The following is a 27,444-nucleotide window of genomic DNA, read 5'->3' on the forward strand; positions in this document are numbered from 1 at the left end:
AGGAGGAGGCCAACAGGGGTCTTTGGGGCCTGGTAGGCTGGCGAGAGTCCGCAGGCTGTGTGACCAGAGCACACCAAGCGGTGCAGCTCTCTTGGCTCCCTGCTTCCTGTCATTTTGGGTGAGAGCAGATGCCATGTCAGGTGGCAGCTTTAGCTGAGTGCATTGGTTTTGAGGCTTCTCTCTCCTCCAGTCAGCTCAGTTCTGATTGGTTTTGCCTGTGCTAGAACTTGAAAAATGGAAATCCAGCAGAAAATAAACTTAGGTTTGGTTTCTTTCACTCTGCAGAATGTTTTTGAGATTATTCCATGTCGTTGCCTTATCAGTAGTTCACTCATTTTTACAGCTGAGCATGGCATGGGAATCCTGCAATCCATCCATTTTCCTGCTGATGGAAATATGGTAGTGTCCAATTTTGTCTGTCATGAACAATACTGCTGTGACCATTCTTGTGGAAAGCCCTCTGTGGACCTGGCTTTCCTGTACCTTTGATAAATTCCCAGGAATGGAATTGTCAGGGTATAGGGTTTGTCACTGTCAGGTTCATGTGTCCACTTGGCCAGGTGCTGGTACTTGTTTGTTTGGTTGGGCAAGTGCTGGCCTGTCTGTTGCCATGAGGACATTTCTTAGAATTCAGTCACAATCACGTCGGCTGCATCCACAGCTGATTCCATTTGTAACTAGCCAAGAGAAATGTCTCCTGCAATGAGTGATGGTTAATCTAATCACTGGAAGCCTTTTAAGGAGGATTCAGAAGAGACAGGCTCCCTTCCTGCTTCAGCTGGGGAGCCTCTCCTGTGGAGTTCTTCTAGACCCTCCATCGGAGTCCTCAGCTTCACAGCCTGCCCTACGGATTTTGGACTCTGCATTCCCACAGTTACATGAGACAGTTTTAGAAATTTTCTATTTTCAGATATTTCCTGTTGATTCTGTTTACTAATCAAATGGCTTACTAGGTTTCAAAATAATATGCATGGAAAAATTATAAAAGTATGTATTTTAATTATATCAAGCAAAAGTGTGCAATTTTAGTTTAACAAAGCACTAGGAAGGATGGATGGAAGAAGGGAAGGAAAGAAGGAAGGGAGTGAGGAAGGCCAGGAAGGAAGGATAAGGCTAAATTTCCTTCCCTTTTACAATTCCAAAGCATAGTTACAGAATCATTGCTTCCTACAATAGCCAGTCTCCAGTATAACCCCCCACAAGTTCCACCTGCAAGTACTCACACTCTTTTATAGGGTCCTTACACATTTTGCCAAGGCTGGTTTGTGTAACCAAATGTATCAATAGTATACGATACAAAGTTGGTCAGGCACTTTGATAGTAGGTGATAAAGGACTAAAGCTTCCAATGTGGGTTCTCTCTCTTGCTCTCTTCTGTCTCTCTATTTCAGTCTCTCTCCTCTTTTTTATATCTTTTACTCAGCGGGAAACAAGATGCCATGTAGGAAAAAACTCTTTAAAGTGGTCCATGCAATGACAACAACCATTTGACTGAGCTTGAAGCCCATTCTTCTTCCAAAGTTCAGTCTTCAGAAGAAAGCAGCCTCAACAATTTGACTGCAATCTCCTGAGGGATCCAGTCAGATAAGGCACTCCTAAATTCCCAGTCCTCAGAAGTTGTGGGAAATAAGATATTTTTGTTGATTTAAGATGTGAACTTTTATGGTAATTTGTTATGCAGCAAAATATAACTAATACACTAACAGACTGTTTTTATAAATATAGCATATCATTAAAATGAAAACCTTACAAAGGTAGATTTATTTTAAGCAACCAGGTTTAAGTATTCTAGAGGAAAATAGTTCTTTAGCATTCGTAAATTAAGTAAATTATATTCAAGGATAGGGCAACATGTTTGATATTAATGTTATTAGCATAATTGTTTTAAGAAGGAATGGTTATCTTGATATATATATATATCAAAAGATATTGCTAAAATTCAGCAATCATTTCTTATTTAAAAAAGCTCAGTGCATGCAGACTGGAGGAATATTTTTATAAGATGTTATAAATTTGTATTGAAACAACACCATAACCTTATTTTTGGTGACTCAACTGAGACATTTCCCCAAAATTTCAGAATAAGAAAAGAGCACCTTTTAATTTTAAGCTAAATTAAAATCAAGACATTGATATTAGGCATCTTCTGTTTCTAGAATATCTAAAGAAAGGGAATATTCTCCTAGTGGGATGCTTGGCTCAGCAGTGAAGAATATTTACTTAGGTATAATAATACAGGGATTGCTTGCTGATTTTCATGGACACATGTAAGACATTACTGTGATTATAATACACAAGTGAAGACATGCACAAATCTCAACATCCTTGACAATTTGTAAAAGGAAGAATGTAGCTTCCAATAGGGAGGAGAAAAGGGGATTAAAAAAATTCTCATCTTACCCAGAGGGGAGTTTAGATACTGAATAAAATATTTGAAAATGAAATGTAGGCATGTTTTGGTTTGCTAAAGTTATTGGAATGCAATATAGCAGAAATGGTCTCGTGTTTTCAGAGGGGATTTATTAAGTTACAAATTTACTGTCTTAAGGCCATGAAAATGTCCAAATTAAGGCATCCAGAAAGAGATAGATTGACTCTGAGAAAACTCCTATAGTATCTGGGTTTTCTCTGTCACATTTGAAGGAACATCATGTCATGTGCTGTCCTTCTCTTCCAGCTTCTAGTTTCAGATGGTTCACTAAGTTCCTGTTTTCAGTGGCTTTCACCCTAAGAATCTGTGGCTCCTCATTTAGCTTCTCCAGGATAGACTCTGGGTTTCATGTCTTAGCTTAGCATCTCCAAACACCTGTGTCTTGGGTTTGTCTCTCTGCTCTCTGTGTTAGGTCTGAACTCTAAGATTTCTGCCTGTTACTCTCTTCATACAGAGCTCCACAAAACGTATTAAGATTCCCCTTGAAAATGTAGAGCTGTGTTCCAGTAGCCATGTTTCTTGATGATGATTGAACAATGATATAGCTTTCACAACGTGACTCTGATTGTGAAAACCTTGTGTGTGATGTTCCTTTTATCTACCATATCAACAGACGAGTAGAACATATGGAATAAAAATAAATAATAGGGGAAACAATGTTAAAATAAATTTAGTTTGAAATACTAGTGATAAATGAAAGTGAGGGGTAAGGGGTATGTTATGTATAATCTTTTTTTTCCTGTTATTGTTTTATTTCTTTTTCTGTTGTCTTATTATTTCTTTTTCTAAATTGATGCAAATATCCTAAGAAATGATGAATATGCAACTATGTAATGATATTAAGAATTACTGATTATATATGTAGAATGGAATGATATGTTAATGTTTTTGTTGTTAATTTTTTAAATTTAAAAAATAAAAAAATAAAAAATAAATTTAAAAAAAGATTCCCCTTGAATGGATCACATCTCTCTCTAATCAAAAGGTCCCAATCACAATCAGTGAGGGGAAAAGTATCTGCAGAGTCCCCTTCAGGGACTGGTGAGAACGGGGAGAAATTCAACTTCCCCAAGTTGAATTCTTGATATTCTCACAAGCAGTGTGGACAACCAAAGCTATAGGCTGAGCCCCCGGTCTTGGGGTTTGTTCATATTAAACTTAACCCTGCAAAGGATAGGTCAAGTCTACTTAAAATTTAGGCCCAAGAGTCACTCCCAAGAGAGCCTCTTTTGTTGCTCAGATGTGGCCTGTCTCTCCAGCCAACACAACAAGCAGTCTCACCACCCTACCCCTCTCTACATGGGACATAACTCCCAGGGGTATGGACCTTCCTGGCAGCGTGGGACAGAGATCTTGGAATGAGCTGAGACTCAGCATCAAGGGACTGAGAAAACCTTCTAGACCAAAAGGGGGAAGAGTGATATAAGACAAAGTGTCAATGACTGAGAGACTCTAAACAGAGTCGAGAGGTTATCCTGGAGGTTATTCTTATGTATCAAGTAGATATCATCTTGTTATTCAAGACATAATTGAGAGGCTGGAGGGAACTGCCTGAAAATGTAGAGCTATGTTCCAGTAGCCATGTTTCTTAAGGATGATTGAATAATGATACAGCTGTCACAATGTGACTGTGTGATTGTGAAAACCTTGCATCTGATGCTCCTTTTATCTACCTTGTCAACAAAGGAGTAGAACATATGGAATAAAAATAAATAATAGGGGGAACATATGCTAAAATAAATTTAGTTTGAAATGCTAGTGATCAATGAAAGCGAGGGGTAAGGGGTATGGTAGGTATAGTCTTTTTTTTTCGTTCCTGTGTTCGTTTTATTTCTTTTTCTATTGTCTTTTTATGAATTAATGCAAATGATCTAAGAAATGATGAATATGCACCTAAGTGATGATATTGTGAATTACTGATTATGTATGATGTTTTGTTTTGTTTCTTAATTTTTTAATTAATAAATACATTTAAAAAAAAAGGTCCCAATCACAATTGAGTGGGTTACATCTCCTGTGGAAACATCCTAATCAAAAGGTCCCACCCAACAATAGGTCTGCTCCTACAAGATTGCATTAGAAGGACATGGCTTTCCTGGGGTACATAAAACTTTCAAACCAGTATAAGGTGTAAGTGTATTAATTAAAGGAACACAGTTCACCAATGTTAGAAGAAAAAATAATGTTATAACCATCAACCTTTAAGAGGAAGGAGCAAGAAAGGGGAAACTATAGGTAAAATAAATTGTCATCCAGCACAGAGGGACAACAGTAGCTACTGTCTGAAGTTGATGGTTAAAGAAATAGAGGAATTGTTATTTTATTTAGGAATATGGTGAGAACAATTAGAATCAGAATAGTCGACCAGTTATTGTTTGGGCAAGAAGATTGTAGGGAGGAGTAAGGGAAACAGTTTCAAATCCTTGACTCATTGGAATGACTTCATGTGTTATCACTTTTATGAATTACTTTGATGTAAAGTAATTACAGTCTGTTTTAAAAGCATCATAAATTGAAATAGCATGCAATAAGTCAATAAAAAGTAGCCTGACATATGAAAAAATTTGTTTAAAATCCTTAACACTTAGGAAAACCTCTAACAAAAGAAAAATAATAAAGGTATATTTAGGCATGTCTGAAAAATAATATGGATCACAAAATGAATATATGAAATCACTCAGGTTTACATTAATCAAGCATTATAAATTACAATAGAGTGCTTTTTCCCTAACATATTAAAAATGTTTAGGATGATTGGTATGGCACTTTGGAGCTGTGTGTTCCAGAAAAACATATTCTTAAATTTAATACTTTTGGGTGGGTGTGGATCATTGTAAATAAGATCTCTTCAAGATGTTGCTTCAGTTAAAGTGTGGCACAAAAGATTGGGCCTTAATCTGGATTACTGGAGTGCTTTATCAGCAGAGAGAAAGTCAGACAGGAAAAAGCCACAGAAGGAGCAGCCAGAAGCTGCAAGTCACTAGAAACCAAAAGAGAAAGGAGAAGCCAAGAGAGGCTGCCATGTGCATTGCCATGTGACAGAAACATCAAGGACCAAGGATCCCTGGCAACCAGCCCCAGTTTTTCAGGAGAAAGCATCACCTTGATAATACCTTGATATTGGACTTTCTCCTAGCCTCAAAACTCTATGCCAATAAATCCTCACTGTTTAAACCAACTCATGGCTAGGTGCCCACATTAGCAATGAGGAAATTAAAACAAATGGTTAAAAAACATTTTTTTCCAGACAATGAGGATAAAGGAACGCTTTCATTTTCAGTTGAGAATTTAAATGGATAAAGACCCTCTAGAAGTCAATATGAACTATAAAACCTTAACCTCATGCGTCCCATAGATACATCTGTTCCATTTCTCTGGGCTGTTTGCTGTGATAAAATTTTGCACTTGACAAGGGTTTATCTACAAGAATGTTTTTGGCTTCTAAAATAGGTATGGCAACTGTGTAAATATTCAAAAGTATGAGATTTAACACATAAACTACAGCTCATCCACACAGTGGAAAGTAGCCATCAAACAGCAGATTGTAGGAAACATTTAATTACACAGAACATGTTAATAGTTTCTTAAGTGAAAAAGCAGACTATAAAACAAGATGCCCCTTGTCATCTCCAAATTTCTTTTCATTTCTTGTTTTTTACAATACAGATAGAGTAAATTAAAAAGTAGATATAGTAAAATGGCTGTATCAGGACATTGGAAATGTGTTTATTTTCTTCACTTTAGATAATTATGTGTTGCAATTATCTGAAGTGAACAAAGAACAGATACACCCCACCCAAAACTGAGAAAGACTAAATGAAATTGTCTAAAGAAATCACTTCAAGAAACTCTCTTTAAGCTCAGGAAGGAGGGGGCAAAAAACTCATAAAGAAATTTTGGTATTATTGACTGTTTCCTTGGTAGCAAAATGAGAACACTTTTACCTTTCTCAGAAAATAGAGAAATTAATATACTCATACCTGTGGGAAAATGTATACTAATCACAGACCACTTATTAGCTTTTTCTTTAATAAATTACTTGGGAAAATATGAGACTTAATGATAAGTACTTTAATTCTTTCTTTTCTATAAAAAATGCAATCACTGCTGTGTATTGAATTCAAATTTCTGGAGATGAGTAAATATAGAACAAACCAGTAGGTGATGGGAAATGGAACATATGATTTGCTTTTTTAGGGAGAAAGTATATGTCTTTAGTTGTTGTTTCCTTTCCTTTGATTTAAATCTATGCTAAGAATAAAATAGGTATTTATCTGCATGCTTACCAGTTTTAGAAACAGAACTGTCTCCAAGAGCTGAGATGCATTCAAGCTCGATAGGCCACCTGCCATCCACAAACATCACCTCCATACCACAGAGATAATGATGAAATGATACTCATTTTTATTTTGCTTCCAACATCCATCCCACAGTCCAGTATGAAAAGAAATTACCCTCCTAACACCATATGCAAAGGACCTTCCTTTCAACTATGAGGTCTGGGTTCTGGATCTTTTTGAAGTGAGTGACTGTACCACACTTCTTCCCCTCTTGTTTTCCTCAGTCTAGTTCCCTCTGGTCTTCCAAATTTTTCTGTATTCTCTTCCCCATTAATTATTGGGGCTTCTTTTTTACTTGAAAGTTGCCAAAGGATCCACCCTCTTCCAAGCTGGAATTCCATGATTAATAAAGTATTATTTGAATTCTAAAATCTCCGCTGGATACTCTCTGCACTTCTGTACTTAACTAAACCTTGGCTTTATTCTAAGGATACAGATAACTCCATCAGAAGCTGAATGCTGAAAAAAAAAGTTACACAAATGGGAAGATTGGCATCACTGCTTATACAAAATATCACAATTTCTAATATGCTACATATTCAAACTAATACTCTAACAATCTTTCCATGCTTGTCTAATTTTCCAGCCCCATTTCCCACCCCACCCCATGCAACACATACCTCAAAGCTCCTTCAGTCTTCTCAAATCTCTAGCATTTTCTTTTTTTTTCCTTTTCCTTCTTCCTTCCTTCTTTCTAGTATTCATCATCCCAAACTCTGATTTCTAATATTAGTCCCAGCAGGTGATTTTGTTTCTACAAAAATCAATAATAATAATGGTAGATGATATATCAATAAGCTTTCTCAACTTCTCTTTCTTTAAAAGAAAGCAGGTTTCTTGCTTCCTATCTAAAGGCAATCTTTCCCCATTTTCTCCTTTACCTCCATCTCCTTTCTCAAGATTTTCATATATTCAGTTCAACATTAATATCTACCATTTATTAATTAATTCAATAATTTATTTGTTGAATATTAATGGACAACTGTTATGTACCAGACTCTATTCCTCAATCATTTCCTTTGGCATTTAAACCCATAGGAAATCCTCCCATGAAATAAATACCCTCCCTTAAACTCATCACATATCAAAGCACTATCTCTTTCCTGCTCTCACAATCACACCTCTGAAGAATTGCCCCTTTTGTTGAGGATAGTTCTTCCCTACTTCTGCATCTTCAGCCAGGAGGTGGGGGTATATGTGTTGTTACTTCCTCACTAGGAGGAAGAAATACAAATGCTAAAAGGCACATGAAAAGTTACTCAACATCATCAGCTATTAACTGGTATAGTATATCAAAATCACAGTGAGATATCATCTGATACCCATTAGAATGGACATTAAATAAAATCAAACAGAAAATGACAAGTGCTGGAGAGGATGTGGATAAAGAGGCACACTTATCCATTGTTGGTGGGAATATAAAATGATGCAACTGCTCTGGAAGGCAGTTTGGTGGTTCCTCAGGAAGCTAAGTATAGAATTGCTGTATTATCCAGCCATCCCATTACTAGGTATATAGTTAAAGGAACTGAAGGCAAGAATACAAATGGACATTCGCACACCAATGTTTATAGCAGCATTATTTATTTATGATTGTCAAGAAAGCCAGGAGAAAGAGGTAGCAGATGACGTCATGTCCGCCATGTGCCCTTCTAGCCGAGAAAGAAGTCCTGACTGTGTTCGCCATGTGCCTTCTCACTTGAGAGAGAAGCCCTGAACTTCATTGGCCTTTTTGAGACAAGATATCTTTCCCTGGATGGATGTCTTAGATTAGACATTTCTGTAGACTTATTTTAATTGGGACATTTTCTCAGCCTTAGAACTGTAAACTGGCAACTCATTAAATTCCCCCTTTTGAAAGCCATTCTGTTTCTGATATATTGCATTCTGGCAGCTAGCAAACTAGAGCAGATTTTGGTATCTGAGAGTGGAGTGCTGCTGCAGTTTGCAAATACCAGATATGTTGGAACAGTGTTTTGGATGGCTAAGGGGAAGATTCTGGAGGAAATGTGAAGAGAACGAAGGAGAAGTCCTGGAGTGCTTGAAGAGGCTGTTGGTGTAAACGGAACCACTGCCAATCTGGACAAAGGTGGACATAAAAGGGAGAGATTGGAGTTTGCAGAGTAAGAACCATGGAAGCTCAGGCCTGAAGCCAAGAAACCTCAGCCTGGAGAGTGGACCCACCCATATACATGGAGAGGGTGAGGAAGAGTCTCCAACCTTGTTGCAGTGGAAGAGTCGTGCAGCCTCAGGCCTTGAAGAAGGTAGAACACATTCCTTGGGGGACTGGGGAGAGCCTGGCTGCCGCCACATGGTGGGGTTCAGCATGTGCCCTGGAAATGGCAGAGAGCCCAGGGGTGGCCCTGATGCCTGGAGAGAGTGGAGCCGAGAAAAAGGTGGTCTCCTCGATGTTCCCTGAGGTTGATTTGGAAAGAGGCGGGCCACTGCATAGGCCCTCAGAAAGGGTGGGATTGCCAGTTTCTAAAGCCGAAGGATAAATGACTTTCAGATTTTGAAATCCAATGGTGTTTGCTGTGCAGGTTTTCCTTCCAGTTTCTCTGATCCTGACTGTCCTCCTTTGCATATTGGCATCAGATAACATGTTTTATGATTCCCAGATCCGCAGCCAGAAGATAATTATTTGCACCTGTTTAAGGTGATGCTTGTTATTGCCAAGTTGAGGAGGGGTGGACATGTGGTAGTTAGATTCAGTTGTCAAATTGGCCAGGTGAAAGTCACCTAGTTTTGTTGCTGTGGACCTGAGCCAATAGTATGTGAATTTCATCTGTTACTGATTACGCCTGCAGTTGGCTGGGAGGTGTGCCTGCTGCAATGAATGACATTTGACTTAATTGGCTGCTGCTTAAATGAGAGAGCGCAGTGTAGCACAGCCAAAGCACCTCAGCATACCTTATCTCGGCACTCAAAGCTCAGCCTAGGCCTTTGGAGATGCAGAAAGAAATCACCCTGGGGAAAGTTGTTGGAACTCAGAGGCCTGGCAAGAAGGCCAACAGAGACCATTCTGTGCCTTCCCATGTAAGAAAGAACCTCAGTGGAAAGTTAGCTGCCTTTCCTCTGAAGAACTAACAAAATAAATCCCCTTTTTTAAAAAGCCAACCCATTTCTGTTGTGTTGCATTCTTGCAGCTAGCAAACTAGAACAGGCGGCATGAGACCAACACTGACAGTCATGTAGAAACCTCAGCTTGGAGAACCCTTCTGGGTACTGGTTTCTGGGGTATGGAATGATTTGACTAAATCCAAGAGTCTTTCTTACACAGGAGGTCTTTAATTCAAATTTTGCTGGCTTGTATCAACATGCAAATTATTTCCATTTTATTTCCTCTTCCTGCTCTGATCTGTATCAAGGTATTACTTACTGAAATGTTTGTATCCTTTATACAGACATCTTTATTTCCCATCTATTTATTCTCATTTAGTTGTATTAAAATTTTTGAGAAAAAAAGTCCAACTAACTTTTTTCCATTTTAGGTCATCTAAATCTCACCCAGGACCTGTGGTCCATATAAGTGACAGTTCAATGAATGAGAGAACGGTAGAATTTCTTCTAAAAGTTATATTTATGATATAAAAGAATGAATCTTGGTATCCTTAAGTATATAAACTCTTCTAGGACTGTACTTACCAAACCTGAGATTGCTTACAAAGGTTGTATATCTCATATACCAAAAGGCTTATTTATACATTATGAAAAACAAGTGAAAAAAGTAGAATCATTTAAAATTTTAAAGAACCAAAAGTACCATAAAATATCAGTAAAGTTAAATTCACTTAAAAGTTTTTTGTTTATAATTGGCTTGTTCTAAATAGTTTACCAGATTTTTCTGATAATCCTGGCTAAAAGTATTTGATGGTTTTGAATTATTTTCAACACACTTGATCAGTTTTTATGTTGATTATTACATGTTACCTTGTGTTAGCATCTTGTCTAGATCTCATCTCCTCTAAGTGTTTCTTCATAAATTAACAATGTAGGTTGTTAAAGTGTACTATTTAATGTAGCATTTTGAACCATCTTATGTCAATTATATGTAAGTTTTAAATTCTGAAACTAGTTTCATACAGTCAGCATCTCAATTAACTTGAAAAGAATAGAGTTTCCTTTCCCATAAATCTAGTTGCTAATCAAAGCCAGCCTGTGAGGTAGATCTGTGTAATAGTAGCCTTCCTTCTGCCATATAGTTTTCTGTGATACCTAAGTGAGTGCTGGGCAATGTCTGTGCTCCCAGGGCCTGGCCACCTGGACATCTGGGCTTGGGATTGGGGTTTGCCCAAGTCTTCCCGCCTTCCATCTGTGGAGGCCCACAGTGTCTGTCACACTGCCCTCTTGGTGGAAATTATGATGAACCTGTTTACATAAAGGTTTGCATTTAGAAAATTATCTTCTATCTCTTCTTCCTATTTCTAGTTCATTCATTCATTGACTCAGCAATTATTCAACAACTGTTGGTACTCACCCTGTAACTTTCTTTATTTTGGCTTTACATTTTCTGTATTATCTTTTTTTTTTAATTGAGGAATCTTCAGACACATGCAGTCCATACATAGTGTACCATGAATGACTCACATTATCATCACGTTGGTGATCGCTGTAATCATTTCTAGAACATTTGCATCACTCCAGAAAAAGAAAAAAGAAAAAGCCCATACATTCCATACCCCTTATACCTCCCTCTCATTGACCACAAGTAAGTCAATTTACCCAATTTTTTCCTTTTATTCCCCCCCATTATTTATTTATTTTAACGTTACTTTTTCACTCATCTGTCCATACCCTGGATAAAAGGAGCAATGAGACACAAGGTTTTCATAGTCAAGCAGTCATATTGTAAAAGGTGTTTGGTTATATAATCATCTTCAAGAATCAGTGCTTCCGGAACACAGCTCAATGTTTCAGGTACTTCCCTCCAGCCATTCCAATACACCATAAACTAAAAAGGGATATCTACATAATGCATAAGAATAACCTCCAGGATAACCTCTCTACTGTTTGAAATCTCTTAGCCACTAAAACTTCGTTTTGTCTTATTTTCCTTTTGGTCAGGAAGGCTTTGTCAATCCCATGATGCCACTACCCTGTTAACACTTTTCAAGGTGCTAATCGTCTTCCTACGTATCTCCTTTATATCACTTTCATGGCTGTTTTGACATTCTCTTGGGGATGGAGGGCAAGTTGGATGAAAAGTTCATGAAAGTGTTTTATTCATGTCCTAAACATATATTTGTTTTTATTTGAATGTTAGGTGATGCCTGGAGGGTGATTCATTTGCAGTGGGCATATTTTAAGTTAAATCACATTAATGTAGTTCTGTTTGTCTTTTTTTTAATCCTATATAAAATGAAAAAAAATAAAATAGAACTTAGACTTCGGAGTTCAAATACATGACTATAGTTTTCAGCCACAGGCAGTTTTAAGCAAGGTTCAAGGAGTAGCTGGGAGCTCGCAGCTTCCCTCTCTAGGGGTTGACCTGTGGCTTTAGCTACTCTGGCTGCATCCTCAGTACGCCTATGTTACGCCTTCCTTTCCCCACCATCCATGGTGGTTAGGGGCTCATTGATCAGTTAACTACCAGCCTCCTCTCTCCACTGGAGACTTGGAGCATGGGGTACCTAGTACAAGTTCTGCAGGGCCTGGCCAGTCCCTCAGGTTGCCACGAGCACTTGCCCTCTGGGGTCTCTGACTTTACCCCCCTAACCGCTGTGCACTCAGTGTCCTGCTTCTCTCTCATGGTTCCCACCTGTCCTGCAGGAGCTCCGCACCTGGGAGGAGGAGCTGACATGGGCTGCACTCCAGCAGAAGAACCTGGAAGAGCTGCTGCAGCACAAGGGGCAGGAGCTGGCTGAGTGGGAAATTGACATCCTGGAATGGGAGCTTAATATCATCCTCCATCAGCTGTGCCAGGAGAAGCCCCGACTGAAAAAAAGCATGGGCAAGTTCAGGAAGAGCTGTCTGAAGCTCAAGGATAGCAACCACATCAGCCTTCCCTCTGGTCAGTGGCCAGGAGCCTGCTGGAAGTGAGAACAGAGAGCCTGGTTGTGGAGTGGGGCAAGGGCTTGGTGTGGGCAAGGATCACTACCTACTCTGTCCCAGTAGTAGGAACTGAGCTTTTGGAAACACAAGACCTAGGGTTTCAAAATGGACCTTTGTTGAAATCGGCCATTCTGTTCAGTAGAAAGACGCTGGCCTGCTGAAAGTCTCACCCACTTTAGGGACATTAGTGACTGTGACTGAACACATAGAGTGAACTGATAGGTGAGTGTGGTCCAGGCTGCTAGAAGCATGGCTGCTCACATAGGCACCTTTCCTTTTAGGCAGACTTGGAGAAGGAAGCATGTGATTGGGGTGGGGTGGGAGAGCAGTTTGTAAATTTCAAGGTATATATGTGTGAGACAGGAGAAATCTTGCCTTTGCAGAATAGCTCATGTCAAGGTTTATTTAAATGACTAGTTCTCTGAATGCACTTGAGTTTATGTTTAACTCACAGGACTTTGATTTACACATAAGCTTTACAAACACATTGCCTAAAAAAATATACAGTTTTGACTTGTACAGACTTGGAAAAATGCAAAGAAATATGAAGCTATGAATTAGAATCTTTGTGGTGTATAATGCACCCATTGAAGGAGGTGAGTGTTCAAGTGTATGTTTGTATAGATAAAAATGTTCACTTGTGTTCTGATACATAAGGCCCAAGGAAGCAAGCTTATTAGAAGTATAAGGAACTAAGGAAAAATAGCGTGATAGGAACAGCAGTGGTTGGCTTTCAATGGTAGCTTAAGTATAGACAAGGGAATTAATTCACTGAAATTCAGTGAATGTGTTCATGGAATGTGTTTACTGATCTCCTTGTTGCATATCTTTTTCTTTTCAGACAACCTTGAGTCTTCGAGCACGTCTTGAGCATCTACCGTGTGTTGAGCATATTGCCAGGTACTGGGAATACAACTTAGTGGGGAGACCCAGGTGTAGACAAACAGCTGTTGTTATTCCTCTTTGACAGATGAGGAAAGTGAAACTCAGAAATTCAGAGCTAAGCACAAACCCTGGTTTACTGTCCTTAAGTTCTACATTCTTTCTGCTGTACCCAAACTGCCTTTGGAAGATATTAGAGTTTGAACCATCTCCCTCATTTCCTTAGATTGTTCTCAACAAAGACTAGTTCTTAATACCCACCTCTGCCCCCTCTTAGTAAAAAGCATCAGTCCCCCTCCTTTGTTCCCTGAGAAAAGGGGGCAAGTACTAATAGATCATATGAAATAGAGAATTTTATGTTAAATTTCCTAGAATAATATACAAGGTCTCATTGTCTAAAAAGCTGTTCTAGATATATAATCATATATAACCTGTAAGTCTGTATTATATAGACAGCTTTCTGAAGACTGTCTAATGAAAGGTCACTAAGAAAATGGATTTTCCTCCTTTCTGTATCTCCACCTTCCATGTCCCTTTGGGAAAAAGAGAGGATTCTGAAAGAGAAAATTTTCTAGGTGAACAATGAAGTTTTCAGGCCTGTCAGTTTTCTTACATGAATTTCATTATGGAAAAATTCAAATGCACGTGCTATCTGTCTGTCTTTCCTCAAGCAGATTTCCAGCAGACATTCACTGTGCAGGCATCTCTATCCATGGACAAAAGAAAAAGTCTGATCAGCAGCTGCTCTAGTCCTCCTGCAAGCCCCACCATCATTCCTCGCCTTCGTGCCATCCAGTGTGAGACTATTTCCTAAATTACTTGGGGTCAGAACACACCAGGTGTCTGCTCTGTCCAGCCACCAACGGGTCCAGGCTTACTCCATCCATAACTTCTGCCACCTGTCCTCGACAGCACGTATGTACATGTACATACATATGCATACACATAGCCTTTCCCTTTGTCTCTCTCCATTAACTTTACTATGGTCTCCTCTGCCTTTTATTCTTAGTCAAATATCAGCAAAGGGTTTTGGGGGTATCAGTGGTAGCTCAACTGATTTACAAAGTGATTTGCAGTCTAGTGTCTTGTGTCGATACAGGTTGGTTCCCTGGCCTGGGGCCCAGGCATACCCTCTGCCATATTTGGGGCATAATTGTTTTTCTTTTGTCCATCCTTCCCAGGGAAGGGCTTTTGCAAAGTCTGAGTCCTGAAGAAACTTGCTAAATGCTTTTTATGGTCAACTGGATCTGGACCAATTTTGCTTTTATTGCAGTGTGAAAAAATAAATAAATAAAATAAATTAAAAAATAACTTTCCTAATTTAAAGATAGATAGATTTCACCAAAACAAAGGGGAAGAAAATTAAATTAAAAAAAAACAGGGACAGGCCACGATGGCTCAACAGGTAGAGTTCTTGCCTGCCATGCCAGAGACCCGGGTTCAGTTCCTGGTGCCTTCCCGTGCTAAAAAAAAAAAAAAAACTAAAACTAAAAAACAGGATTTATGACTTTTATTGAAAGATCAAATCAAATCACTAGGGTCTTTTACATGTATCCACAGTTCGCTGGAACTGATGGGCACTTTCATATGCTCTAAATTTTGCCTCAGTCCCCTCAACTTCGTGTTTGATGGTAACTGGCTCTCTTCACCCAGTTTAGATAGAAACCTGGTCCCCGAGGGTTTGATTGTTGCTCTAAGGTACCCATGTCAGAAGAATGCTCCTTTTCTCTTATATTTTGTACTTCTCTAGGCCTGTTCTTTTCCCATCACTGCCTACTCTTGATTTTCTTCTCTTTAAGCTTGAGCTCCTCATTTTCTTTGTTTCCAGATCTTTCTTCTTTTGCACTTTTGCACTTTTCATCTTCCTTAACCCCTTCTCTTCTTTTCTCCCACCTCTCTTCTCATCACCGCCCCCCTTGCCTCCCCATCCCACCCAACAGAATTAGTTGCTTAAATCGGATCTGTTTGGAACTCTGATGTCTGGTTGGTCTGAGCTTCAGCTTTGCATTGGACTTAGGGGAATTTAGGAAATTTTTCTGTGTGCTTTGAGAAAGATAAATGATTGGTGGCTGAGACCTTCATTACTTTCCTGGCTCTACTTGGGTACAGAGGTTTTTTTTATGATGGCCAACTTTTCCCCTGCAGCTCCAAATGTGGGCGTTGATCTGGCAGAGTAGAGGTTAATCTGGGAAGGGCTCTGTGTGTCTTTTTCCAGATCCCACTCATCCCTTGTAATTCACAGTGACACCAGGTGAAAGCAGCAAAACCTGGGGGCACAGCTCAGTCGTTCCTAAGGAGGAAGGTGAGGAGGAGGAGAAGAGGGCCCCAGTGAACAAGGAACGGACATGGACAGAAGGAACTTGCCTCGAGAGATGAAGGGTAGGAGCCAGATAATGTGAAATTCTTTCTCACTGAAAAATGGATGCACTATTTTAAAATACCTTTTTCTGTTTTGGGTGTTTCGGTGGTTTCTGAGCAATCACCTGATCTTTACAACAGAATTTTCCAGTCTCTTTGTTCTCTGGAGTTTCCTAGGGCAGAGATCGGCAAACTTTTTCTCTGATGGGCCAGATGGTGAATAATATTTTAGGCTTTCCTGGCCGTAGGGTCTCTTTCACAACTAATCAGTTCTATTGTTGTAATGGAAAAGCAGCCATAGACCATGGACACTATGTAAATGAGTGAGCTTGTCCAGTAAAACTTCATTCATAGAAAAGGTGGTGGGCAGGTTTGGGCCTCGGATTGTAGTTGCCAGTCCCTATAGGTGTCCCACTGAAAGTGGTGAGCAGCCCAGGTATTAACCAGATATAAGTATTCTGGCTGAGTATGCTACTTATACCTGGCTCTTCCTTCCTCTTTAAAGGTTTGTTCAAGAGAGGGATCATTAGCACGATTCCAGATAAGATTTGCAAGGTGGCTATAAATTCCAATAGGTTCAGTGGCACTGCTTCATTTAAAGGTATTTCCTGCTTTGGTATTAAATATAATTTTATTTTGCAGTAGAAAATATTAACTTTTGGCATTTTCTTCCCCCATATGTAAATTTGCCCTTGTAAACTTTTGAAACATGTCAAAGTATATGATGTAACTTTCCTGATTCTCAATTCTTATTGACATAAAATGTCAAGTAAAGACCTCTTTAATGCCAGAGGTTTTTGAGAACTTTAGGAAGATAATGTTTATATTTTAGTGTCTGTCAACAGAATAAAATATGTAATGACAAAGGTATCTTGAATTCAGTAATGTTAACTGAATCTGTATTTTGTGAATCTTAGCATCATAACCTTTTTTAAAAAATAGTACATATTGAGGAGGAGTCAAGATGGCAGCTTAGCGAGGTGTGGGATCTAGTTCGTCCTCCAGAGCAGCTACTAAATAACCAGAATAGTACAGAATAGCTCCTGGGACCACATCAGTGACTGGACACACAGCGTACCCCAGTCTGGACCAGCTGGACTGGCTGTGAGGCCCCCAGAATGACGAGTTCCCCAAGCCAAGGTAGTTGGCATCCGTCCCCAACAGGCTGCTTCCCAGAGGGGAAAGGAAGGGGACTTTACCAGCAGCAGGGGCTGAGCACAACTTAGCTTCAAGTGTGGAATTAATTCACAAATTCTGACTACTAAAAATAGGCCCCCAGCTCAGGTGAACCTGGTCAGAGCAGAGCTGGCTCATTTTTGCCCTGGTGCTAATGGGACAGGGCTGACTGAGAAAGAAAAAAAACAAAAAGAAACAGGTTTTTGTGGCTGTTTCTATGGAGGCTTGGCTGCCTTTGGATACAGTGGCAGGACTTCTGAGGCTGCAACTGTGCCGGGCATAGGCAGAAACAAGCTTCTTTGAGAGCTTGTCTGGAGCCAGTGCCTTCCCCAAGAGAGAGGTGAGGCCCAAACTCAGGTGAAATCCCTCCCTCAAGGAATTCAGACACCAGGGCTTGGTAATTTGAACCCATTAAAACCAGCCTACAACCTCTCCTCTGTCACCACCATGCCCCCAGCAGGGAGAGTCTACCAAAGTTAATGGTACCACGTGATCTGATGCTGGTGTGGCCTGCAGGCAGACAAGCACCACATAGTGGGCAGGACAGGAAAAACAGTGTCCAGAGACTTCACAAGAAAGTCTTTCAACCTGCTGGGTCTCGCCCTCAGGGAAAACCAATGCAGGTGACTCTTTCCTCCTAACAGGAGGCCAGTTTGGTCTGGGAAAATCCAGCTGGGGTCTATAATACCTAAGTAGACTGTCCTAATTGGAGGGGGGGAATGGCACCATACAGTCAGGCAAGAAACAAGAAAACAAGAACTGAAAATTTCTCCTCTTTTAAACAAAACCTAAGCTTGAGGTCCAGGAAAAGGTGAACTGAAGGTTAAAGAAGAGGTAGACAGCAAATTCATCCAGCAGGAAGACCGTAGTTAAAAAAGTGAAAACAATCTCCAGAATAAACTGAGTAAGGTAATTAAATGCTTAGACACCAGCAAAAAATAACAAATCACACTAGGAATATTGAAGATATGGCCCAGTCAGAGGAACAAACCAACAATTCAAATGAGATACAGGAGTTGAAATGATTAATTCAGAACATACGAACAGACAATGAAAACCTCAACAAAAACCAAATCAATGAATTGATGGAGGATATAAAGAAGGCAAGGAATGAACAAAAAGAAGAAATCAAAAGTCTGAAAAAACATATCACAGAACTTATTGGAATGAAAGGCACAGTAGAAGAGATGAAAAAAACAATGAAACCTACAATGGTAGATTTCGAGAGGCAGAACATAGGATTAGTGAACTGGAAGGCGGAACATCTGAAATCCAACAAGAAAAAAAAATATATAGGGAAAAAAGGCAAATTTAATTCCCAGAGACTCAGGAATTGAATGACAATATGAAGCACATGAATATACGTGTTGTGGGTGTCCCAGAAGGAGAAGAGAAGGGAAAAGAAGGAGAAAAACTAATGGAGGAAATTATCACTGAAAATTTCCCAACTCTTATGAAAGACTTAAAATTATAGATCCAAGATGTGCAGCGTAGCCGAAAGAGAATAGATCCAACTAGACGTACTCCAAGACATTTACTAATCAGAATCTGAGAGGTCAAAGAGAAAGAGAGAATCTTGAAAGCAGCAAGAGAAAAGCAGTCCATCACATACAAGGGAAGCCCAATAAGACTATGCATAGATTTCTCAGCAGAAACCATGGAGGCGAGAAGACCTTGTTCACTGCCCTCCCTCATGGCCCCAGGACTGTGAGTGTGAAAGTGTGAATGTGACTCCTGCTGCTGGAGCTCTGGTGTCCACATGGAGCCTAGACATGCACCGTGAGGCCCTGGCATGTTCCCCCATCTCGGGGCTGTGAGGTGACCAGGGTCCCTGTGCCCGAGGAAATGCCCCGGCTGCACCCCTGGCAGGGTCCTCCATCTGGGGGGCTGTGGGGTGACTGGGGGACTCTGTGCCCAGCACCCAAACATACACAGGCTTGCCGGCTCCTGTCCCAGCTGTCAGCATCCTTCACTCATCCCTTCCTCTGCCTTATGGTTGTCAGGGTGTGAAAGTGTCGGTGCCAGCACCCTTGTGCCCACAGGACAGTGAGGTGCCTGGGTGGGTTTGCATTAGGGAGTCACCCTTTCTCTTCCAGAGAGCTCCTGTCCAGTGACGTGATGACAGAGTTCAGCATGGCTTGCGTCTACCTGCATGAGACTACGAGTCCCAGGAGCAGTTCACAGTAAGCCCTCGTCAGCCTGGGACCCCAGGGTGAGGCCGTGGGTTGCTGGAAGTGTGCGCTTTCCCTGGTGAAGTCCATCGCTTTGGTCTGAAAGGTCTCTGTCCCTCACAGAATGCAGTGGCGCTTTAGATGAAGACCCAGCCACATCTCTGCAGCCCTTAAATGGTGGGGTGGAGCCTGCAGTGGGAGGAGCCTGCTGTGTAGAAGGAGTCTGTCATATGGGGTGGAGCCTGCTGTGTAGAAGGAGCCTGTCATATGGGGTGGAGCCTGCTGTGTGGGTAGAGTCTGTCATATGGGGTGGAGCCTGCTGTGTAGGCAGAGCCCCCCATGTGGGGGTGGAAGGTGGAAAGCCCAGAGGGACAGAGTGCTGCACGCAGGTGGCTCTGGGACTTCAGAGGAGTGTGGCACCTTCTGCAAGACTGTGTGTGGCCACTTGCAATGGGTAGAGTCTGGTGGGGCCCAGCTACAGACAGGCCAGACTCTCTGCTCAGGATAGATGGAGGCACTTCTGAGCAGAAACTGCTCAAGCAGGATTTTGGAAGCTGGTTGCTGGGTGGGAGCCTGATCGTCTCATCACCCCGCCTGTAGGGAAGCCCAAGCTTCTCTCACAGTGGACCGTTTCCTCACTTCTCCCTGCCTCCCCACCGTTGCAGTGTGTGCAGCACCCATATGGGATCTGTCTTCCCCATGAGGCCTAGTCTGTGTCATCGGCTCATCCTCGATCCCAGCAGAGGGCTTAACACTAGCAGGAGCATGGCCCCACCTGGGGCTGGATGCAGTGATGGGTGCGAGTGCCTAGGCCAGTGTGGGGAAAAGCGTGCCATTGGAAGGTGCACAGGGACAGAGGTGCCACCTTGGGTGCAGGGGCAGCAGGGCATGGGCCAGGGTTTCCAGTGTTGTTAAATTGGGACATCTGTGCTGGCGATAGCAAGGAGCCATCTTCACCCTTCCTAGCCCCCAATCCCAGCCTCACTTGGCCTCTCCGCCTCATCCGGCCTCACCCCTGCCGGTGCTGAGGCATCCCCATAGCACCTTATCCTTGAGCAGAGTGCAGCCGGCACACAGGGGTCAGGGTGCATGGATGGGGCAGTGCCCAGTGGTTCTCTACCTCTTTGTCTGGAGCTCATCCAACAGCACGCCCCTCCACCTGTTCCCTGCTGGAGTGATGGCACCAGGCCAGCCTGCCAGCTCCCTGCTCTGCCGTGCAGCCCTCTCCCGCCAGCCCGGCGCTGTCTGCCTCGTGCTGGACATGGTGAAGTGGATCCTGCACTCCAAGGCGTCCAGGAGGGCTGGGCTGCAGTGGACCTGGTGGTCATCCTCCCCGCCCCAGCCCCCTGGTCTCTGGCTGTCAGAGGAGGGAAATTGAATTTTTATAAGACTAATAGTGATGGAGCAATGTTTTTTAGCTGAGTCTGATTTAAAAAATAGGCCATTAATTGAGAGAGGAAATTGAAATGCATTTGTCTTGTATGTAAGTAGTGTCACAAATATGAATGGGGTCAGAGTTCTGGCCTGTTCCCAGAATGAAGTTGACCATTCCGAGGCAGCAGGTGGAGTGGGGGCCCTCACTTGGGGGTGCTATTCCTCACCTGAGCCCCCCAAGTCCAGGCCCTACATGCTGTTGGCCCCCACTTTGCCAGGAGGTTTCACCAAAGCTGTACTCTGGCCCCGAAGCCCAGTCATCTCACCTTTAGTGACCGGGCAAGTCTTGTTGCCTCACAGGTACCTGCCCAGGGCCCCCACTCAGCTCCCTGTCCTGCGAACTTGCCAGGCCCCCGCTGCCTGCATGTCCCTGGGAAGCCCGGCACTTGGGGGTTCAGGGGGCTTCTGCAGCTGTCCAGACAGTACACCAAGGCCTAGTTGAGACCATGTGGTCAGATGGAGGCCTAGGATGTCCCGGCCCTGGGCAGGGGCCAGGGGTTCCTGATGGGGAGGGGAGCAGGCCCATCAGCCCTGGCCCCTGAGAGCACCTGCAGCCACCCTGTGGTGGGGAATGAGGCAGCACTCACGGGCTGGCATGGAGCGAGGTTTCCTCTATAGGACTCCATGCTGGATGGCCAGCTTAGCCTCAGGAAGATGAGGCTGGGAGGCCCAGTTTGGGAGAAAGGAAGATCTTCTGGCGAGGGGGTGTTGAGGAGGGAAGGGGCCCAAGGGGTGGGGAGGTGGGGTGTGGCAGGGCGCCCTGCGTGGCTGTTTCTGCAGAGCTGAGCGGGTCCTCCTGGGGCCGTTATCCCCTCTGGAATGGGTCTCGGCCTGGTCCAGCCTCTGGGTACTCACTGGGACCTTCCCTTGCGTGGCATCTCATCAGATCATGGAGGGCAGCCAGGCCTCAGGGTGAGACCCTGAGCTCAGTGCTGTGACTGTGCTTTGTCGGCCACAGCTTGGGTGGGCTTAGGTGAGGCCGTGCATGTGGTGGGCCTGCCCGGGACAGCACCAGGTGTTTGCAGTGCCAGGTGTGGACAGCACCAGGTGTGGACAGGGCCAAGTGTTAGAACAGTGTTGAGTGCTCAGGAGAGTGTGGCTGGGCAACATTGGGTCCTTAGGACAGCACGGGGTGTGGACAGTGCTGGGTGCTCAGGACAGTGCTGGTTTCTCAGGACAGTGCGGGATGTGGACTGTGCTGGCTTCTCAGGACAGCACCTGGTGTGGACAGCACTGCATGTGGACAGTACTTGTGTGTGGACAGCATCTAAATGTTAGCTGCTGCTGCTGCCTACCTTCCCCTCCAGGCAGCCTGTGTTTGCTGAGCCCAGGCCTGTGTAGTCCAAGGAGTCAGTCCATCCAGTTCTCGTCTGTTACAAGGAGCACTGGAGAGAGATCTGTGTCACTTCACTTGCTTTCAGCCACTGCATCCAGTGGGCTTCACTGCCGGCCCATGGGGAGGACGATGGTGAATGTGAGGAGTGGTGGGCAGTGGGGTCTGTGTCCGAAGTAGAGATTCAGGAATCAGCTAAGGCTTAAGGGCAGTTGTAGTAGAGGCCCCGGCACCCATGTGGTCTTGGTGGTTGGGTCACCGAGATGGCACTGCACGCAGCCTTTGACCCCCATGCTGGCCCTCTTGTTCCCCACCTGGCAGCAGTTAGCTCCGACGTGCCCTCTGCTCCCCAGCTGAGAGTCTCTTGTGGCTCTCATTTCCCTGAGAAAATGCCCACAGCATAATACTGTCAGTGTTTTCCCAGCCTGAGCCCCCTCCCCCAGAGCATCTCTGGTCCCACCTTGGTCCTGGGTCCCAGCCACACTGCTGGTGCCGTGCAGTTCTTGGAATAACCTACATGTTCCTACCCCAGGGCCGATGCTTGTGCTGTCCCTGGGACACTTCCTCAGTGAAAGTGCATGGACACCCCCCTCCCCACCTCCGCGTGGCCTCAACCATGGTGTCCTGTGGTCAGGGAGGCTGCTGGGTGAACAATCTGGAGCAGCCCTTGTAACCCCTTGTAACCCCTCCATCCTTCTGGGGCACTGTGCTCAGTGAATGGGTTTGGGTTGATGGCTGAGTCCCCAGGGGCCGAGCAGTGCTGGGGGTGGGAGGGCCCGTGAAGTCCATCTGTGGATTAAATGTGAGTGCCTGTTACCTCCAGCTGGGAGGCAGGGGTCCACAGGTCAACGTGCGTAGAGCTAAAAGGTGAGTCAGGTCGAGGAGCCAGATGGGAGCCCTAGGGGTGTAGCTGTCTCAAGTCATGGGCTGGTGAGCTCCCCAGGTGCCGAGCTTGGTATTGGCCTGTCTTGGGAGGGAGGCATCCTAGAATGTTCGTGGAGCCGAGGAGGACTTTCAGAAGGAGGGCAGGTTGTGTGTCCTGGTTGGGGATTGTTCTCTGCCCGGCAACCAGCCTCCCAAGGCCCTTCCTGTGGCTGCCCGAGAGGATGACTCTGTCCCACAGGGTCCTGGCAGAGAGCCAGAGACCACAACCCATCAGGAAGGCTGTGACCTCTGAGTGGGTGGGCCCAGGACCAGGGGCTGTACCATTTGGTTTCTGTGTTACAACCTTAAACATGTTGGGTCTCCTGCAAACTTTGGTGAATCAGCACCCCAAGAACATTTCTGTATGGATTCCATATTGAATCACCAGTGAGTTTTTAAGAGTTTCCAATTCTGTCCTCTGACCATTGGAAATAGAACATTATCTTTGTTTCCAGAAGAGAGTCAAAGAGGAAATTACTGTGCCCTGGAGGGCTCCTGAGAACCCGCTGTGCGCACACCAAGCCCTAACCAACCTCGTGGGTTGTTCGAGGATTCTCCATGGGGCGAGCTGAGCCTGGGGATCCCCACGGTCAGGGAGGAGTGCTCCCCAGAGACACCCATCTTGAAACCTGGTCCACACCTGCCACACAGATGGGCACCTACCTGGCCTGGAGTACTGGGGTCTGGCATCAGTGCAGCTCCAGCAGGGGTCAGGCTTTCTGAGGGTCACCACACCTCTGGTCTCAGCATGCACCTCCCCTGGAGGACCTTTCCTGCTGTTACCCTTGGAATGGGTGCGCCTCCATGGATATGATTCGGTTGAGTCCTTCCCTGGCCTCTGGCACTGAGCGAGTGCGTTGTGGGGTTTGTGACCTTCCAAGGGGATCACCTGGCCCCCTGCAAGACACGAAACCATGTGGCCCACAGAGGGGCATAAAAGACTCATCCCTCCTTCCCGAAGCCAGGACATCGATAGAAGGATGCCATGGCAGTGACTTCCCTGGTCCCTGGCTTCCAAGTGGCTGAATGAGGTAGAAATGGCAAGCTTATTTTCGTATGATTTCTTGTCAACTTCTCTGGCTGCAACAGCATGGCATCACCCCAGGAAGCATCATAAGTGTTCTCTCCTGATTGTCTGACCTAGGAATGTTGAGAGAATGAAAGAAAGGGGCCATGGGGCCATTGCCAGTGTCGACTTTGGTCAGTCATGACCCTGAAGCCAGGCTGTCCATTGGGCCTCTCTTCCAGGCCTTGCTCCGGGCAGGGCTCAGCAGCTGCAGAGAGACCCTCAGATCCCATAGCTGGAAGTAGGGTTTGTGCTGAACTGAGGCACGGAGCCCAGGGGGTTTGTTCTGAGCCGAGGCAGGCTAGAACCTGCAGTGTGGCAGCTCCTTCCATTGTCCAGGCCGCGCCATCCCTACTGCGGCTTCTTCCAGGGGTGTTGCTGGTGGCTTGGCCTGGGACAGCCAGTGCCCCGGCCCTGCTGACCAGCAGGTGGGCATGTCCCTTCTTGCTTCTATTGGCACCGCCAAGAAGCCTCCTTCCCTGGAGGGCCTGACGTCTTTTGAGGGCAGGCTGAGCCCAGAAGACTCTCCCACTCTCTGCAGACAGCTGGGAAGGAACTGTGGGCCCTGTAAATCTGCTCCTGTGCCAGAGCCTCCTGGGCAGCCTTGCAGACCTGAGTTGTGGGTGCTTGTGATTGTTCAGGACCCTGTAGCAGCATGATGGAATGCCAGTCAGTCTTGTTTGTCTTGAGATGCTTTTCATTACTAAGGCGCCCTGAGTTTGGGGCTGAACCCCCAGTGCACCATGAAGCTCCATGCAACCTGGACTGGGAGAGTGCAGGTACTGAGGACAGAGGGAAGGAATTCAGGGTGCACGTGCTGGGACAGAGGGAAGGAGTGCAGGGTATAGTTCTTCAGAGGAAAGGCAGCTAACTTTCAACTGAGATTCTTTCTTACTTACATGGGTAGCCATGGGGAGGGTAAAATAAGTAAGCAATTCACAACCTGGGAAGAAAAATTTGCAAACATGTTGAAGAAAAGACTTTTACCTAAACACTGTATAAGTAACGAACTGCCAGAACCCAGTAAGACAAACACCCAGTTAAAGATAGTTCAAAGTCTGAATGGGCCCTGTTCTAATTTGCCAGCTGCCAAATGCAACACACCAGGGATGGATTGGCTTTTAATAAAAGGGGATTTATTTTGTTAGTTCTCCAGAGGAACGGCAGCTAACTTTCAATGGAGGTTCTTTCTTACGTGGGAAGACACAGGGCAATCTGCTGGCCTTCTCTCCAAGCCTCTAGGTTCCAACGACTTTCCTCAGGTATTTCTTTTCTGCATCTCTGAAGGCCTGGGCTGAGCTGCAAGTGCTGAGATGAGGTATGCTGAGCTGCTGGGGCTGTGCTATGTTGAGCTCTCTCATTTAAGCACCAGCCAATTAAATCAGACATTGATTGAAGCAGGCATGCCTCTTGGATGACTGCAGGTGTAATCAGGAACAGATGACGTTCACGTGCCATTGACTCATGTCCACAGCAGTATAACTAGGGGTCCTCACTTGGCCAAGTTGACACCTGAATCTACCTACCACAGATGCCTCACCCAGGATTCAGAGTGGCAAACCGTGTGTGCGAGATGCTCGGCCTCACTTGTCATGTGGGAAGTGCGGTCAAGGCTGCAATTTCCCCCTAAACACCACTGAGTTTCCAACATTTGTAAAATAAAAAAGACTGATCATGCCAAGTGTGGGCAAAAATATAAGGGAACTGATACTCTCACAGGCTTCAGTTGGAAATGGACAGTGGAACCCCACCCAGAGAAGCATCCAGCAGCCTCTTGGAACGTTAAAATATGCCTCTCCCATGACCCAGCCATTCCACTCCCAGGTATTTCCCTAAGAGACATGGAGGCCCACATGCACGAAACTGTTCATTGTTCATGGTTTGGCTTCATTCGTAATCGCTAAACATGGCAAACTACTCAGATCATACTCAGCAGCGAATGAATAAATGCTGTGGTACATCTGTGCTGTGGGACATACTCAGCAGTACACAGGAAAGAGCACCCATAGTATCTGCGTGTGGATGAATGTCAGCATGATGCGCTGCATGGAAGCAGCCAGGGAAAAACAATGTGTCCTTTGGACTCCATGTCATAGTCGCGAAAAGGCAGACTGCTCCCTAGCAACAGAAAGCAGATCGGTGGTTTCTGGGGAGGGTGTGGGGTGGCAGGGGGAGTGTCACAAAGGGGCCAAGGAGACTTCCTGGTCGCAGACTCACCAGGGTGGGTCCTCAGAGGGTGGGTCCTCGGTGGCAGTTCCTTGAGGGTGGGTCCTCAGGGGGTGGGTCCTTGGGGGCAGTTCCTTGAGGGTGGGTCTCCAGGGAGTAGGTCCTCAGGGTGGGTCCTCGGTGGCAGTTCCTTGAGGGTGGGTCCCCAGGGAGTGGGTGCTCAGGAGGTGTGTCCTCAGGCAGTTCCTTGAGGGTGGGCCCCCAGGGAGTGGGTCCTCAGAGGATGGGTCCTGGTGGCCAGGTCCTTGGGGGTGGGCCCTCCAAGGATGGGTCCTTGGGGGCAGGTCCTCAGAGGCAACTACTCAAGGGTGGTGGCTGCCCAGACCTGCAGCACTTGGGACCTTGCTGGGCCTATGGATTCCTGGGCCCCACCTGTTCCTGTGGACTCATAGCCTGGGGTGGACCCTCCAGGGACTCCGATGGAATTTGAGCCAGAGTTCTGACCCTCCAACTGCCTCTGCCCCTCGGACAGGTATGTGCTGTAGCCGCTGTGGGGTCAGTCCTCCCAGGCCACCTACCTTCCCTTAGTTAGATTAAGAGCAGTTAATGAACACTTGTGGGTTCCTTCTGTTTAGTATATTTTAGTATATTTTGTATGTCAGCCTCTTTGTTTTTTGTGATTAAAAATTGTTCAGAACTAGAGTGTGTTTAGAAAAATCTTGACACGTAGAGTGGGTCAGTGCCCCCAGGTTGCTGGTGCCTGCTCGGCAGATGTGAGCCAGGGGCGTCTCTCTTTCCAAGGAGGCGTGCAGAGGGCTTCGCTATTCCAGGTCTGCTTTCACCATCAAAACTTGCTGTTCCTAAATTCTGACATTTATTCATTGTTTGTCTAGCAGATCTTTCCTGCCACCTTGCTTTGGGGTCACTGGCCTTGCCCGTCCTCACAGGCTAATGGGGATCCTATGGTATGCTCCAGGGGCCGCGTCCTGGGGGCCATGCCTGGCAGAGCGCTGAGGTTCGGGTCTTCATGGCACCCCATGTCCCGTGCCCCGGGTGCTCTGTTCAATGCCAGGCACCCAGTATGGTCCTGGAGATCACAGACCAGCACCACCC

At 44.7% G+C, this 27,444-nt stretch overlaps 1 protein-coding gene across 10 annotated transcripts in view; it reads left to right on the plus strand.

The window, feature by feature from the left end:
• The window catches only part of LOC143663323 (mitogen-activated protein kinase kinase kinase 9-like), an 80,472-nt gene extending 53,036 nt beyond the window's left edge, over positions 1 to 27,436 (plus strand). For 4 of the 10 annotated variants that reach the window (XR_013165899.1, XR_013165900.1, XM_077137072.1 and 1 more), the window contains 4 exons: positions 12,540 to 12,780; positions 13,663 to 13,721; positions 14,378 to 14,618; positions 15,946 to 27,436. Coding sequence is in view for 7 of the 10 variants with exons in the window: in XM_077137070.1 (XP_076993185.1) it covers positions 12,540 to 12,780; positions 13,663 to 13,691 (270 nt within the window). In the remaining 3 variants the exon portion in view is untranslated. Of the gene's footprint in view, positions 1 to 12,539; positions 12,806 to 13,662; positions 13,722 to 14,374; positions 14,619 to 15,945 lie in introns of all 10 variants that reach the window. The other 6 variants (XM_077137066.1, XM_077137067.1, XR_013165901.1 and 3 more) reach the window with 5 other exon arrangements.
• The last annotated feature ends 8 nt before the right edge of the window (positions 27,437 to 27,444 follow it).

This window comes from Tamandua tetradactyla, chromosome 19 (genome assembly GCF_023851605.1).
Source record: "Tamandua tetradactyla isolate mTamTet1 chromosome 19, mTamTet1.pri, whole genome shotgun sequence".
In the NCBI taxonomy this organism is placed as follows: Eukaryota; Metazoa; Chordata; class Mammalia; order Pilosa; family Myrmecophagidae; genus Tamandua; species Tamandua tetradactyla.